General features: G+C 40.0%; 1 protein-coding gene across 8 annotated transcripts in view; it reads right to left on the bottom strand.

Annotated features, from left to right (window-relative positions):
• usp32 (ubiquitin specific peptidase 32) overlaps nt 1-14,612 on the bottom strand; it is a 57,984-nt gene that overhangs the window by 27,044 nt on the left and 16,328 nt on the right. For 7 of the 8 annotated variants that reach the window (XM_039821277.1, XM_039821289.1, XM_039821308.1 and 4 more), the window contains exons 3-5: nt 8,489-8,594; nt 8,112-8,230; nt 5,494-5,653 (exon numbers count right to left, since the gene is read on the bottom strand). In XM_039821277.1, coding sequence (XP_039677211.1) covers nt 5,494-5,653; nt 8,112-8,230; nt 8,489-8,594 — 385 coding nt within the window. Of the gene's footprint in view, nt 1-3,040; nt 3,323-5,493; nt 5,654-8,111; nt 8,231-8,488; nt 8,595-14,612 lie in introns of those variants that run through there. The other variant, XM_039821335.1, reaches the window with a different exon arrangement.

Here is a 14,612-nt window from a genome sequence, read left to right as displayed (position 1 = left end):
ATTTATGGGGCATTTCATTGCTTTCCACCTATGATGGCATTTCTTTTGGTATTGTATTTCTGTCATTGTTTAAATAAATCAATTCCTCTCAAACCATGTGCACGCTGTAGCAGTCAAATAATCAATCAATCAACTGACGGAAAATCAATTATTATCATCCGCTGCTTTGGATAAATGTAAACTGTAAGATCTTTGACTCTTGGTCTGACAAAACAAATAATGTGAAGATTTGTGCTCAAGGAAATTGTGATGAGCATTTTTTTAATTTATTCCTGACATTTGAAAGATAGAATATGTAGCGAGTATGGCTTAACTGTTTGTAAACACACCGTTCAAGGGGGCCCCTTCTCCTTGGCTCACGGGCCAGAGAGAGAGAGAGAGAGAGAGAGAGAGAGAGAGAGAGAGAGAGAGAGAGAGAGAGAGAGAGAGAGCAGTGGTCAAGCAAGCTGGAGAGTGAATGAAGAGAGGGAGTGCTGCAGTGAATCAGAGCAATAAAAGGCTCTTCACTCATTTTTTCGCATGCGATTATGTTGTAAGCACAAATAAACACACCCACACCTCCGCGCCAAGGTGCCACATTGACGGATTATGAGTGAATGCAGAGCTTAACCTCTTTGGCTTCATCCTGTCTGTGTCAGTTAAATTTGTGCGTCGCTATGAGACGCTGGGGAGCAAAGCGGCGGTTGGAAATGAGAAGGGGATGTACAACCTGCACGCTATTATCGGCTGGGGGTTACATACCCACGTGGGGCCCAAAGGCTCTTTGTTACCACCCAGAAGTGTCCTGCACACAGCAAAGTAAAAATAAAGGAGGATCCAGGCTGAGGGCAGGGTCTTGGCAGATACAGACATCACCACACACTTCTAGTGGGTCTTAAGTGATGATTGAGAGGGATTACTTCTGTATAAGTCTATACATTGTTTTTTTTAAGAAAGCACCGCACATTGTACTTTTAAAGACCAAACAATGAATCTAGAAAACCATAGACAAAGTTATTGATACGGAAAATAATCCGTTTGTTGCAACCATTGTGGAAACACCCAAGTTAAATTATGTACTAGGTTACAGATCAAGTAACCTATTTACACTATTGCTAATTCGAGCACGCATACGTGGTGACAGGAGCAGAGTTAACATGATAGTGCTCATGATATCACAGCAAACCCAAGGTGGGGTCTACAGGTCAGTCCAATACAGCATATGAAGCTCTGCCAGGGTCAATGAACCAGCCTCCCCCTTTCAACATGCTAATCCACAGCTTAAGGTAATAGGATTCAGCAGATAGCCAGCTAGCCTTTGGCATGGAGCCAAACATATAACAGGTGTCAAAACACAGACATGTAAATCAAGTTGCAGTCAATTCCTGGCAGAAATTAGACTGCAGATTCCCAGTCGGGCTATTAAAAGAACCTTCCTGAAAGCTTGTTTTTAAGCAGCTATTGGTCACAGTGCCAGTCACATGGGATATGATAATTGTGGTCGGCTGCTAGTGAAGCAGCACCCTGGAGCATGGACTGTCTGAAAGGGGCGTTCCTCGCTCATCCAGGTTCTGATTCCCTGTAGTCCAGAGGTGGACATCAGGACAGTTCACCTTGGCCTGACCGGGAAAAACTCAATCACTGTTGTACCGCCACTGTTCAAAAGGGAGCACTGAGTACGAAATCATTGATTTAGAACGTGAAGGGGATTACATATTGATGGCATGGAGGAAATAATATGAGAGTGATACATTATTGAGGACAATATGGACTAAGACATAGAGACTACTTCTCCATCTCAAAAGGTGAATTGGACAGTGCTAACTCAACAAAAACAGAAAAAAACACTTCCTGGTCAATAATCATAAAAAAGCACACGCACACCCACACGCAGTGGTCCTAAACAACAAAGCTAAGACTAAAACGCAGCCATATCAAGCACTAAATAACAGTGATTGGTAGGGAACAATACTGCTTTTTTTTTTTTTTTCCTTTTAACATCTTTTAACACATCAATGATCAGCCTTGGTGGACAAGAAGGTAAATAATTACTTGTGTTCTTCATGCAGAACATTCCTCATGACAGTTGTGCATGTATCGTCTGACTGCTAATCTATAAAACTCATTACCCAGACTATGGATCGCCTCCTGCACATCTCCCATCCATCTCAGGGTCGCTCTCTGCTTCTACAAACATCAGTGTAGCGCTCAAGGTTACATCAGTGTCATTTTTTGTTGGATTTCAAATCTTTGTAATGACGGCAGAATTAAAAATTTTAGTTTTGGTGGTTTACTCTGGCAAATGCTTAAGGATCTTAAATGCAATAGTGGTAAATTCTAGGTAACTCTCTAAAATGTGCCAACTGGCTAACACTGGCGCGTTAACAGAAATGTTGATGAATGTGCATTGTCCTAATAAATAAATGAGACTAAAGACTTGCACTCCTGCCACCCTTAAGATACAGAAGACCACCAGAACATCAGATTCAGTTTGACAGCGCTAACACTGCTAATATGGATTTCTTGCAAAGCACAATGCAGTATTCCTCAGCTGGGTATCCCCTATAATCTTTCAATACTAGTGCCAATAGTTCTCTAATGGTGTCTTAACGCAAACAGCCATTCAAGAACTAGATAAATAAAAGTCAGTGCAAAATTGGCTAAATTTAATATATGATATAAATCAGGAACTATCTGAAAGTTAGAAAAAGACAAATGTACAAATCACAGGATATTTGATAGAGGCTTTTGGTACTTTTTTTTATTTTAGGTTCTACAAACACATTTTGAGGTTTGGTATCCCACCATATTCACAAGTCTAACAATGAACAATTTAAATTTCTATTTATTTCTCTATAAACCAATGATAAACTAATCAGATGAAGTGGCCTTTCCTATCAATGTAAATCCAAACAACCAACCGGCCCTCAAGCAAAACATTTAAATACTGGCTGTTCCAGAAGTGACCATGAACAACACAAGGTATCTACATTAAAGAACAGTCTGGCCACAAATTATTCTGTCAGTGTACTGCTATTGTCTTGCCTGGCCTGATACCCACCTAAAGGTGCAACTCTCCCCGATTGACAGCAGAGATACCATACCATTATCCAGGGAACATCCTTAGAGAGGTGCTGCCACAGCCAGCATGTACCATAGCAAAGTCCCTGTGATAACAGCTCACAGAAACTACGTTATCCTTTCCCGAAGGCCGTTAGTCCCACAGATTTCTACTCTCATTATATTTTCAGCGTCAGAGGCTAGCACGTTAGCAAAGGATTCAAGCTCTGTCAAGAGTCAAGCTTTAAGTTCTTGCTCGAGAAAGAAAGAGGTTAAGAACCGTGTGTCAGTCACTCTCTCCTCCTCCCCCCCACCACACACACACACAACACAAGTTAAGAGGATAAAGTGGGAGCTGGCAGATTAAAGGCAGTATCTAGGTTCTCTGGACAAGACAGGTTCTTTCCAGCCCTCTGTCCTTAATTGGCTAAATAAACCCTGGCTAAATTTATTTGGACTGCAACTTTAACAGTATCACTGTAAAACTGCCTCTGTGGTAGTTACCGCTACAGTAGGTGGCCCGCCTCACGCGCCGCACGCTGACGTTACACGCCTATCGACGACGCGCAGCCACTACACTTGCGTCATCACAAGTGAAGCGGACCAGTGTCGCACAGTGCAGGGCAGAGTGTGACGGAGAGGAAATTGGTATAGAAGGTGGCAGTGGGAGGAGACAGACCTGGCTTGGTGAAGGAGCGATGGAATAATGAAAAAGGAAAATTGAGTGGAAGGAGGAGAGTGAATGCATCAGGTTGATAAGTCAAGCCTGTCAGTCATTTCCCAGGACACTCACTGCCACTGATGGGGCCAAAGCCAAATGTAAATATTTTCAAGTCCTAGCACTGGATTTAGGGCCAACATTTTACAACCAAAGTAAACAAATATATAGAAATACAATTTTATTAAGGAGACATTCTAAGCCTACTACAAGTTTTCTGCATGTTCTCTAAAATGTCAAAGCAGACAGAAATGGCCATTATAGGCTTATATTAGAAATATTCCATTATTCCTATTGTTTACTGTTTTTTGTACAGTATATTTAATCACTTTTTAATAAGAAGCCTCTTATCTGCTCTGATCCCATTTTAATTTGCTGTTTATTCGGTTTGCTGTTACTGCAAACTCAACGTTTCCTCCATGTTTACCAGTTTTTTTTTTGGCCAAATGTTCATTTTCACAACTAATTCTATCAGTACAAAGACAGTCATGTCATACTCTGCTGCTCTTACGATAGTTTTTTTTTTCAGTGTTAAGTTACTGTCAATGAAACTCAATACTTCCTGCACAGAAGTCTCACCTTAAACCCTTCCTGCAGCAGTTACAAGGGCTTAATCCCTCTTTAACTGGAAGGCTTTTAATGTGTAAATGATTAACTAATTAACTGCAGTCAGTTAACAAGTGTCACAAGTATTAACCCTTTTGTTGTCTTCGGGTCAAATTTGACCCCTTCTCAAAATGTCTATCTCAGAAATATGGGTTTCTTTTTAACTACCTAATTTGAATTACCCAAAAATAACATGGATGGATGATCCCACACAACGCGCTTCACGAGTACAACAAAAGATCGGATCTCTACTTTCATTGAATTTTGGGTGTTTTATTAAATTTTTTAGCATTTGAAAAAAGAAAAGTGAAATGCTCTGGAACAGTATCCTCACTGAACATTGACACTTCTGTGATTATCATTCCTTTAATATTAGTCTAAATAATTCATAATTTCTGCTTCTTTAACTCCAGAATTAGGTATAGTTTCCTATAAATTAGGTTTTTAATTGAACATGAATTCCAAAAATAAGTGTAAAACTATACTGGTAGTAAGTTGGTGTTAGTGGTGTTTATACATGGTAGTGAAAAGAAGCGTTAAACCTCGAAAAAGGCGCTAAAAGTGTCGAAAAAAAAAAAAGAGACCAAAACACCAGAAAAAGTGTTGATTTTCAGTTTTGACCCAGAAGACAACACAAGTATTAAAGGATAGGTTCACAATTTTTCAAGTATGTCTTAAACCAATATTCAGGTATCCATATGAACATTAAAACAGAATGTGATTGCTGTAATTATTCCTGAAGACTACTGGCTAATAACAAGGCTGGCATGTTATTGTTTACCATTAAAGGCCTAACAAAAAAGGGAGAGTTTTTTCTGCCCTTAGAGCCACTGGAAAGCTTCTAATGTAAAACAACTGCAGGGAATGTTGGGCTTTGTTTAAATAGCTTAAAGGATCACCATTTTTATTTTTAATATTATAGTACAGGTATGCCAAGCATTTATTAGTGCCATTATCTGGAGACTGGCTTTTATTCAACAATGTATGGTATAGTATAAAAACATTTAACAAAATGGCCACCAACTAAACTTTCTCTGGACAGGTTATTAATATGACATCAACAAGATAACACAATTGCCTTTGTGGACATGCAATATATGCAACACACATTGAGTGTTTTGGGAACTTACGGTGTGTGACGCCAGCCAGGGTCTGGTAGAAGGTGGGCGTGTCACTGTCATCTGTGAGCGTGACACACACACCTCCAGACAGAAGCCATCTGGATAAAGTGAAGGCCTCCTTGTTCTGCAGGAGCCAGTTCCTGAAGCGCTCATAGTTCACCTTGTCACTCTGTCACAACACACAAACAAACAAAAAACAATTGGGCTGTTAGTCTGTCAAAAGCAGAAGATGTTCTGCGTCTGTCATAAGTCTGTATCCATCTGTTTTTGTGTTCCTGTCTAAATGCTAATTTGCCAGAAACAGGCCTTTTAATGATGATGGGCAAAGTGATTGGATAATAAGTCATTTAACTGATTAGAGTATACACACACACACACACACACACACACACACACACACACACACACACACCAGCCACTAAATTAGGTACACCAACTGCTCATGAACGCAAATATCTAATCAGCCAACCATGTGGCAGCAACTCAGTGCATTTGGGCATGTAGACACGGTCAAGACGATCTGCTGAATATCAAACTAAGCAGCAGAATGAGGAATAAAATGTGATTTAAGTGACTTTGAACGTGGCATGGTTGTTGGTGCCACACAGGCTGGTTTAAGTGTAGTGTGGAGAACATGGACTTCAATTCTGCATCTTTCCTGAGTATTCTGGTTTCTGAATTAAGACAAATTAGTTATGAGGTTGTATCAGCTGTCTCTAATTAATAATAATCCTGTGAGTAACTTGATTGCAGGTTTAAATAAAACTTGGCTGTTGTCTGGTTGAAGTTCTCTGTGTAACACAGTGTCTGTACTCTGCCAAATGAGGCAAAAGAAGCTTCTTGTAACACCACTGTACAACCAAGAGTGGACGGAGTGTTTTTGTAGGTCTAACAACTCCAACCGAGACATATTTCTTCTAGGTAGCTAATCGTGTCTTGTCAGTTTCAGGAGTCGCATTCTCCCAATCTAGGGCTGCAGCTATCGATTATTTTAGTAATCGAGTATTCTACCGATTATTCCATCGATTAATCGGATAAGAAATACTTAGTAAGTAAACTTAGTAAACAGCAATAGTAAATATATTTATTATTGCTGTTTACCAAAAAAAAAGCAACATTTTGTATTGCCAAATTCCAAGACCCTTAAAAATAAATAAAATAAAAGTTAATTTTTGGTGGCCAAAATGTTAATATTTTTCACCCCCTTCCCTTTCTTGCCTCTGGCTCTTTGCACTGGATATGCAAAAGAGCTGTTGTCTAACCAGAGGCTAAATGTGACGGTACAAAGCTTACAGCAGGGCTATTCAACTACACTGTTCTGGGGGACACATTTTCAGAAGCCTAATACACAGTGAGGAGAAAGAATAAAGAATGCAGACATCACCGGCATGATGACGTCATTCACGTGCATATTAAGTGGCCATGCTGGAAGCCGGTTTGTCTTCGGCAGCAGCTAAGTTTCCAAAGATTAGTAGCAAACATACATATTTTTATTATATATATATATATATATATATATATATATATATACATATATAATAAAAAGTTAGACTATAAACAGACAGCTTTCGTTTTAGCTTGCTGGTAAAACATCGCTTTTAGCGGAGTAGCATGCTGTAGGCTAGTTGTGTAAACAGCGCGGTGTACGAGAGCAGCAGCCGTTTATTACCTTGTGTCGGGTTCGCTCCGTGGAATGGATGAGTACACTGGATGTTTCTACTGAGATGATGTAGGAGCATGTTTTCAGCCTAAAATGATCCCAAACTTTCTGTCGTTTTTCTCACTTGTCTCTTCTCTTAGACCCTCGCTATTTACGTCTTCCTTCATTTGTAATCTGGGCCGTCAGTCTTGTGTCCACAGAAGCGTCAACTTGTGCGCTAGTAATAATCCTCCGTGCGGAAAACACAGTGAGCTGTACAACCTTAATTACATTGATTTAACGAAGCTTTGAGGCAAAGAATTTTGCTTCGAGGATTTTTTGTAATCGAATTATTTGAGGAATCGTTTCAGCCCTATCCCAATCAAACTCTATAAACCAGCCATTATCATATCAATCATTTAAGCTCATCAACTTTTGAGATGTAAATCAAGACCTGGATCAGGTAGCTTGTGAGAAATAAGGTGGGCCGAATTAGTAGGCTACAGCTGTTGTTACAATGTGTCAGATACATATTTAACCATAATATATGTATCGGATCACCAAAAAAAAAACTTGATCGGGACATCCCTACTATTAATGTTGTCTAACAGTGTGGATTATGCTTTATTGTGTTGAATTTACGAGGTTGTCTGGGGTGGACTGCGATTTGAAGGGCGCTTTTACACCAGTAGAATAACTCAATGTACTGCCAAACTTTGCATCATCTCTGTTGAGTTGGCTCCATGTGGTAAACGTGTCACAACAGCTGTAACAAGAGTGTGTGACCTTAATGATGAAAACAAACCCAATGATATTAGCCAAGGAGATAATGAGGCTATATGGAGTAGCTATCAGTCTTTAGCTCACGTGTTGTAGTTATTATTTTTTATTAAGTCCAAAGAGAGTTAATGAGACATTTGACCTGTATGGTTGTAAATGTTGCTATGCGTATCCATGTGGTGACAGACAGGCTGTGGTGTTTGCTTACATCACTGAAGCACTTCTTGAGGGAGGTCGGGATTTCTCCATCCAGGACCTGCAGAACTGCTTCTATATCTTCCCTGGCAGCATATCCACCCAGATCGCTGGCAAACAGGCTGAAGAGGTCTGTGAGCATGCACACACAAACACACACAAAGTGTCAGAAGAGAGTTTGGCCTTATCACAGAAAGGCAGGCCTCTTGCAAGTAGCAGCAGTAAGAACGATAGAAGCTACAATGTCAATAACGTCTTGATGGATTAGCCTGCCTGCAACACATCAACCACAGCTATCAGAACAGAATCAGACACAGAGGAGAGACAGAGAGAGAGCGAGAATGACAGCATCAACACAGACTTCCTGTTAACTCATCAAAAACAACTTACACTTGGCCTTCTCCTCATCGCGTCCTCTGGTCAGAAGCACCAGCCCCACGATCAGATTGTTGAAGTGCAGCCCTTTAGGCGAGCCTCCAAATGAGGTGTAGATCACCTAGAACACATAAAATACACAGGACAATGTATAGGAAAAAATGACAACTTCATAGGTAGGTAGGTAGGTAGGTAGGTAGGTAGGTAGGTAGATAGGTAGATAGGTAGATAGGTAGGTAGGTAGGTAGGTAGGTAGGTAGGTAGGTAGGTAGATAGGTAGATAGATAGATAGATAGATAGATAGATAGATAGATAGATAGATAGATAGATAGATAGATAGATAGATAGTCTTTACTGTCCACTGAAATTTGTTTTCAGTCTGTACAGTAATCACCTCATGTTCACACTGTCTTCAACATGATGAGCAATTTAGCAGAAGTCCATTCATGGAAATGTGTTTGAGGGACAAGCCTGTCGCATCAGAACAGATTTTACCATCAGATGTCACCATTGAGTCTGACTACAGCATTTTCTAATTTCCACATCAATGTAATTGTGATTCACAGAAAATAATGAGAAAAAAAATGTTTTGATACAACTTCATTAACACCTGGAAAATCTACTACAATCCATGAAAGCAGATTCCAATTATGAGAACCTTTGTGCAGAAGTTTATATAATGTGAAGCCCATTATGAAGTTATGTGCTGAGAATGAGAGGCTTTGTGTGAGGACATGTCCCATTTCCCAAACAAAATGTACACTTTGACAACAGAACAGTGGGCACACTGGCAGATGAGTTGTAACACAGGGTATCATATTGCAAGAAGGTTTTGCATGTGGGTATGTTTTGGTTCAAGTATAATCCCTTTCTGTGTTTATTTCTCTTCCCAAGCCACACACAAAGAAACATTTGCCCATACAATGGCTGAAATTAGGGATGGGGAATTTTGTTTTAAGGAAGACAGAGACAGAAAGAGAACAGAGAAAGCACACAAGAGAGTGGGTGAGCAAAAAAATACAAGAAGAAATAAATGCCAGAAAAAAAAGACATCATTGAATTGTTAATTTAGATAAAGAGGAGGCATTATCTAATTATTAGGAAACGTGAAGAGATATTAGATCTTGTTTTTTGGGGATCTATAATTGTAAAAGACCACTTCAATAAACTGCTGCTGAACTAGCTTTGAGATCCCTAGGACATCCTTTTTCCTTTATCTTCGCTTAAAGTCAGCCCTAAAATGTTATGGAGTACCATGAGGAAACAGTCTCGAGACCCACCCAATCATTAAATGGCTTGTTGATTTTCCTGCGAGAGGATTAGTGTCGAGGATTTATGCCAAACTGATGCAAATATCCGTAGTAATAGTAAAGAAATGGGAGAGAGAGCTGAGCCCGGAGGGGAACGTAATTAATTGGGAGACAGTTTGGGACAACATTTCCCACTGTTCCAAGAACCCAAATCACCAGCAGATCCACTTCAACATATGCCATAGGACATATTGGACTCCTCAGAAGAGATACGTCTCTAAAGCCATTCCTACTTCCTATTGCACGTTCTGCCAACCTGAACAAACTGGAACTTTCCTGCACATGGTCTGGGAGTGTGAACAGGTGCATGAGTTCTGGAATAAAACAACATCAATAATATCTGATGTGATAGGATATACAGTTCCTACTGACCCGACTGTTTTGTTACTTTATGATGACTCTAAATTACACCTGCTTGGGAGACAAAAGAAAGTTTGGTTAGCCGGCTCAACCGCGACCAAGAAAATGATAGCTCAGTGCTGGCTCCCCTATATCTAATCTTGCTGCGACTAATTTCCAAAAACATGTTGGACAACGATGCAGCAAATGCAGAAAAGAGACTGCAAGGCAGTTAGAAGAGCACAGGTCACTTGGTTTTGTTTATGGCCAATGGTTTGATATCCCTGTGTGAAGGCATTGTGAGGAGAACAAACCGATACGCTCCAGTCTGACAGAGATCATGAAATAGAGGAAGTTAATCAGATTCTCACAGCATTGGTGAAAAAAGAAGAAGAAATATGCTTCCTCTTAGGTGAAAGGGTCTGAGGAGGTCTGATTAAATTTTTTTCCCCAGAGCCATTGGTTAGAGCAAATGACCAGGAAGTTTTGTCCCAGCGGAAAGATAAATTCCATTCCACTGAAAGCGGGAGTGAACAAAAATCTTAACTACAGTGCCTCAGTCCTGGCCTTTTCGAAGAACTGCCAAGAAGTTTGAAACATCACATTACATGTCAAGAAAACCTTCCAGAGGAGACTGAAGAGAGGGTGAAAATGTTCAATAGATCTGCAGATGTAAGCAGGATCACAGTAGGGAAAAAGGATTTTGTCTCACATGGAGAGAACACAAACAAAAGAGAAGATCCTGAAATCTAAATTGGTTTCTCTGAATTTGCTTAAATGCATTTATTCACAAGAACTCCTAGGATGATGATGAGCCAAATTAAATCAATATGTTTTTGTGTCAAGTAACTGGGTTTCCAACATCATTCTCCAGAGTCCAGATTTTCTTGAGTGTATTTTTCATGCGTTTACTTTGCATAATGTAAACTATATGAAATTAGGTGGCACTGAGCTCCATTACCTAAAAGCACATCCTTTAAAAAAGGTAAAACACCACGCTGAGCAGTCTCCTGTTTGAAGCACAGATTACATATATATATATATATATATATATATATATATATATATATATATATATATATATATATATATATATATATATATATATATATATATTCACATACATACATGCATACATACATATACATATATATACACATATATATATATATATATATACACACATGCATACATACATGCATATATATATATATATCTGATACATCAAAAAGCATTATGTATGCTGTCTGTATGAAGTTGAGGATCACTGAATGTGTATATGATCATCATGAACACGAACAAATAATCAAAGGAGGAATGTGTTTTAATGGTTTTTAAACAAGTGTTACTGAGATTTCTGAAAATTAAAAGGAACATGTTTGTGTCTTGACTGACTGACTCGGCTCAGGCTTTCTTTGAACTGTCAGAATGTGCAGCAGCCGTGTTTCTGTTTGAAGAGACCTGCATTAACCTTAGATCTGGACTGCTATCACCCCAGTAACTGCTACCATGGGGAAGCAGAGATGCTGAGAGAAACGGACTGCATTTATATTTTTTGTCTTAACTTGCTCAAGGACATGAGAACAGAAAGAGCTGAGGATTGAATCATGAACCGCTCTACCTCCTGGGCCACGTTAAACACTGTGTTTAAAGGTCCTATGACATGGTGCTTTTTGGATGCTTTTATATAGGCCTTAGTGGTCCCCTAATACTGTATCTGAAGTCTCTTTCCCGAAATTCAGCCTTGGTGTAGAATTACAGCCACTAGAGCCAGTCCCACAATGAGCTTTCCTTAAGGCAGTTACACACCAACCAGACGGCCAACCGTCAGCAGAAAAGCCAGTCGGACTGATCAGTCTCCCAGAGTTTGTCCAAAAAGTGCCACAGAACACACCGAAGAGACGAGACGTAATACATCTCTACAACAACAGGCGGCGCTAATCTGTATTGTCGCCCAAAAACTGAAAACGGGCAGCTGATTGGACGAACGCGTCACGAATGAACATGTCAGGTCGGCCAAAATGAAGGCAGACGCCGCCTCGGACGGACGACGGCACGGAACACACCGAACAGACTCGAGTCACTGACCTAGCCAGACTGTCCAGTGGCCGATTATCGGGTTAGTGTGTCATCGCCTTTAGGATGTGCCATTTCTGTGTCTGGAGCTATTGAGGAGGAGAGAGGGGGCAAGAGTGTGGCCTTGACCAACTGCCATGCTTCACTTGTTTGCAAGCCATGATGTCTCTCTCTTTCTCATGGGAGGGCCAAATTCTCTGGGTAGGCAAAGCAGAGAAAGGGGAGGTAACCTTTCCCCTTATGACATCATAAAGGGAAGATTCCAGATCGGCCCATCTGAGCTTTCATTTTCTCAAAGGCAGAGCAGGATACCCAGGGGTCGGTTTACACCTATCACCATTTCTAGCCACTGGGAGACCATAGGTAGGCTGGGGGAACTCATATTAATGTTAAAAAACTCATAAAGTGAAATGTTCATGCCATTGGACCTTTAAGTTAAGCAGCAGATGGGGGAGTCATTTTGTGGAAAACTAACTCGGACATGGACTCACTTTCCATATCCCAAATCACACCGCTCAAACAACCTGTTTTCCTCCTTAATATTTTGGAATCTGCCATCTTTAATGGACAGAGGAAAAATACCAGCTCTCACCTGTGAAATTTAAGATTGAAAAGTAGGACAAAGTGAAGGCAAAAAGCTCAGCCAATTACAATCTATGGTGGAGGTATCTACTGTACGTAACTACCATTCTATGAATTGAGAATGGCGGCCAGAGATGTGCATGGATGTGGATGGAATTGTAGGTATTACATATTGTTTTATCCAATATGGTCTCAAGTAAGTCAGACACCTAACTAGTTGTATTTTAACAGTTTGATAAGCAACTAAAGAACTGCTTTAATTCATACCTAACCTTCATCACCTTCTTCATCATATATTGAGATTCTAAGTCAATATTTTAAAGTTTGTCATTACTTTCATATTTCTAGTCAATATTCTGAGCTACTAAGTCAATATTAAAGTTTCTCATTACTTTCAGATTCCTAGTCAATATTCTAAGTTACTAAGTCAATATATTGAGATACTTTGAGATAGTCAATATATTGAGATTGTAAGTCAATATTTTAAATGTTCTCATTGCTTTGAGATTCTTAGTCAATATTCTGAGTTACTAAGTCAATATATTGAGATACTGAGCCAATATTTTCAAGATATTAAGCCAATATATTGAGATTCTAAGTCAATATTTTGACCAGAGGTAGTGGTGACATGAACTAAGACTATATCTAAAATAATTCTGTAGACATAACAATGGATTTTGCCACTAAATGTTGGTGTTACCTTTGTTTGTTTTTTTATACGATTTCACTTTCTACCCGGCAGAGGCTGATTTACCAAGGGGTCCTTTAAAAGGTGTAGCTACTTTACAGTTGATATTACCTGATATTTAATCCGGGCAAGTCGCGTAGCTGAGGTTTAACAATAACTGACGGATAAACGAGCAGTGGAGTAGTAACGCTACGAGGCAGAGAGCCAGCCGCTAAATGAGTCAGATTAACTTCATGCTTCATCCACTCAAAGCACACTGCTATCACCACGAGTGACCGCTTTATTCGGCTCGTTTTCTGTGAACGATGAGGCGACAGGGTAACATTAAGGCGGAGTTAGCAAGCTACTGTTAGCTAACTAATACTGGCTGGCTCGCCGTGCTTTCATGCTACATCGCTTACAGAGAATGAGCTGAACAGCAGGCTGGGTCTAACGTTAGCGGCCCACTGACCTGCTGCAGCTCGGTCCGCTGCCGCGGATTGTGGGGGAAAAAAATTATTTGTTTCAAATCGGTAACATAGACGTAATGAGTGGCACATAACGTGAAGTAACATGGCATTTTATTTTGTTTGAGTTTTAACTTGTGCAGTGGGGCAAGTACATTTCTCTTCCACTTGCCCTACAAAAAATCCACTTGTCCCGGACAAGCCTTAATGTCGAGCCCTGAATATACATGTATTCAAAGTAGCATTCTCAGATATTTATTTTGATTAGTGCCTTGAAAATAACATAATTCTATATGTGATGCAAGTACAAATTTTGATCTATACAAGGACAGCTTACAAGGACCTAGATTCAATCCAAGGCATAGCGGGCTATTCCTACTGCCAATCTCCATATGGCCCATTGGTTTACACTTAAGACTGATCCCTTACTGCCTAATTTCTGGCCCCATCATGATCTAAAAACAGGAAATATGTAACATTAAGGAAGTAATAAAGCCTTTTCATGGTAACGTCAAGTCCTGTGGTATGCAGGGCTGGACGTTGTGCTGGGTAAGACTATCAGAAAAAAACTGCAGCTAAAAAATTTGTATTATTATCCAAGGATCCACCTACAGTACCTGTGCTCGACCCCTTCTCTGGATGTAAGGCATTTAGTTAGGGGAGAAGGACACAGCAGAGCGCCAGGCAAAATAATCTGT

The sequence above is a fragment of the Perca fluviatilis genome, chromosome 2 (assembly GCF_010015445.1).
Source record: "Perca fluviatilis chromosome 2, GENO_Pfluv_1.0, whole genome shotgun sequence".
NCBI classification, from domain to species: Eukaryota; Metazoa; Chordata; class Actinopteri; order Perciformes; family Percidae; genus Perca; species Perca fluviatilis.
The sequence above is the reverse complement of the archived record's forward strand: the minus strand, read 5'-3'. Positions and strand labels throughout refer to the sequence as shown.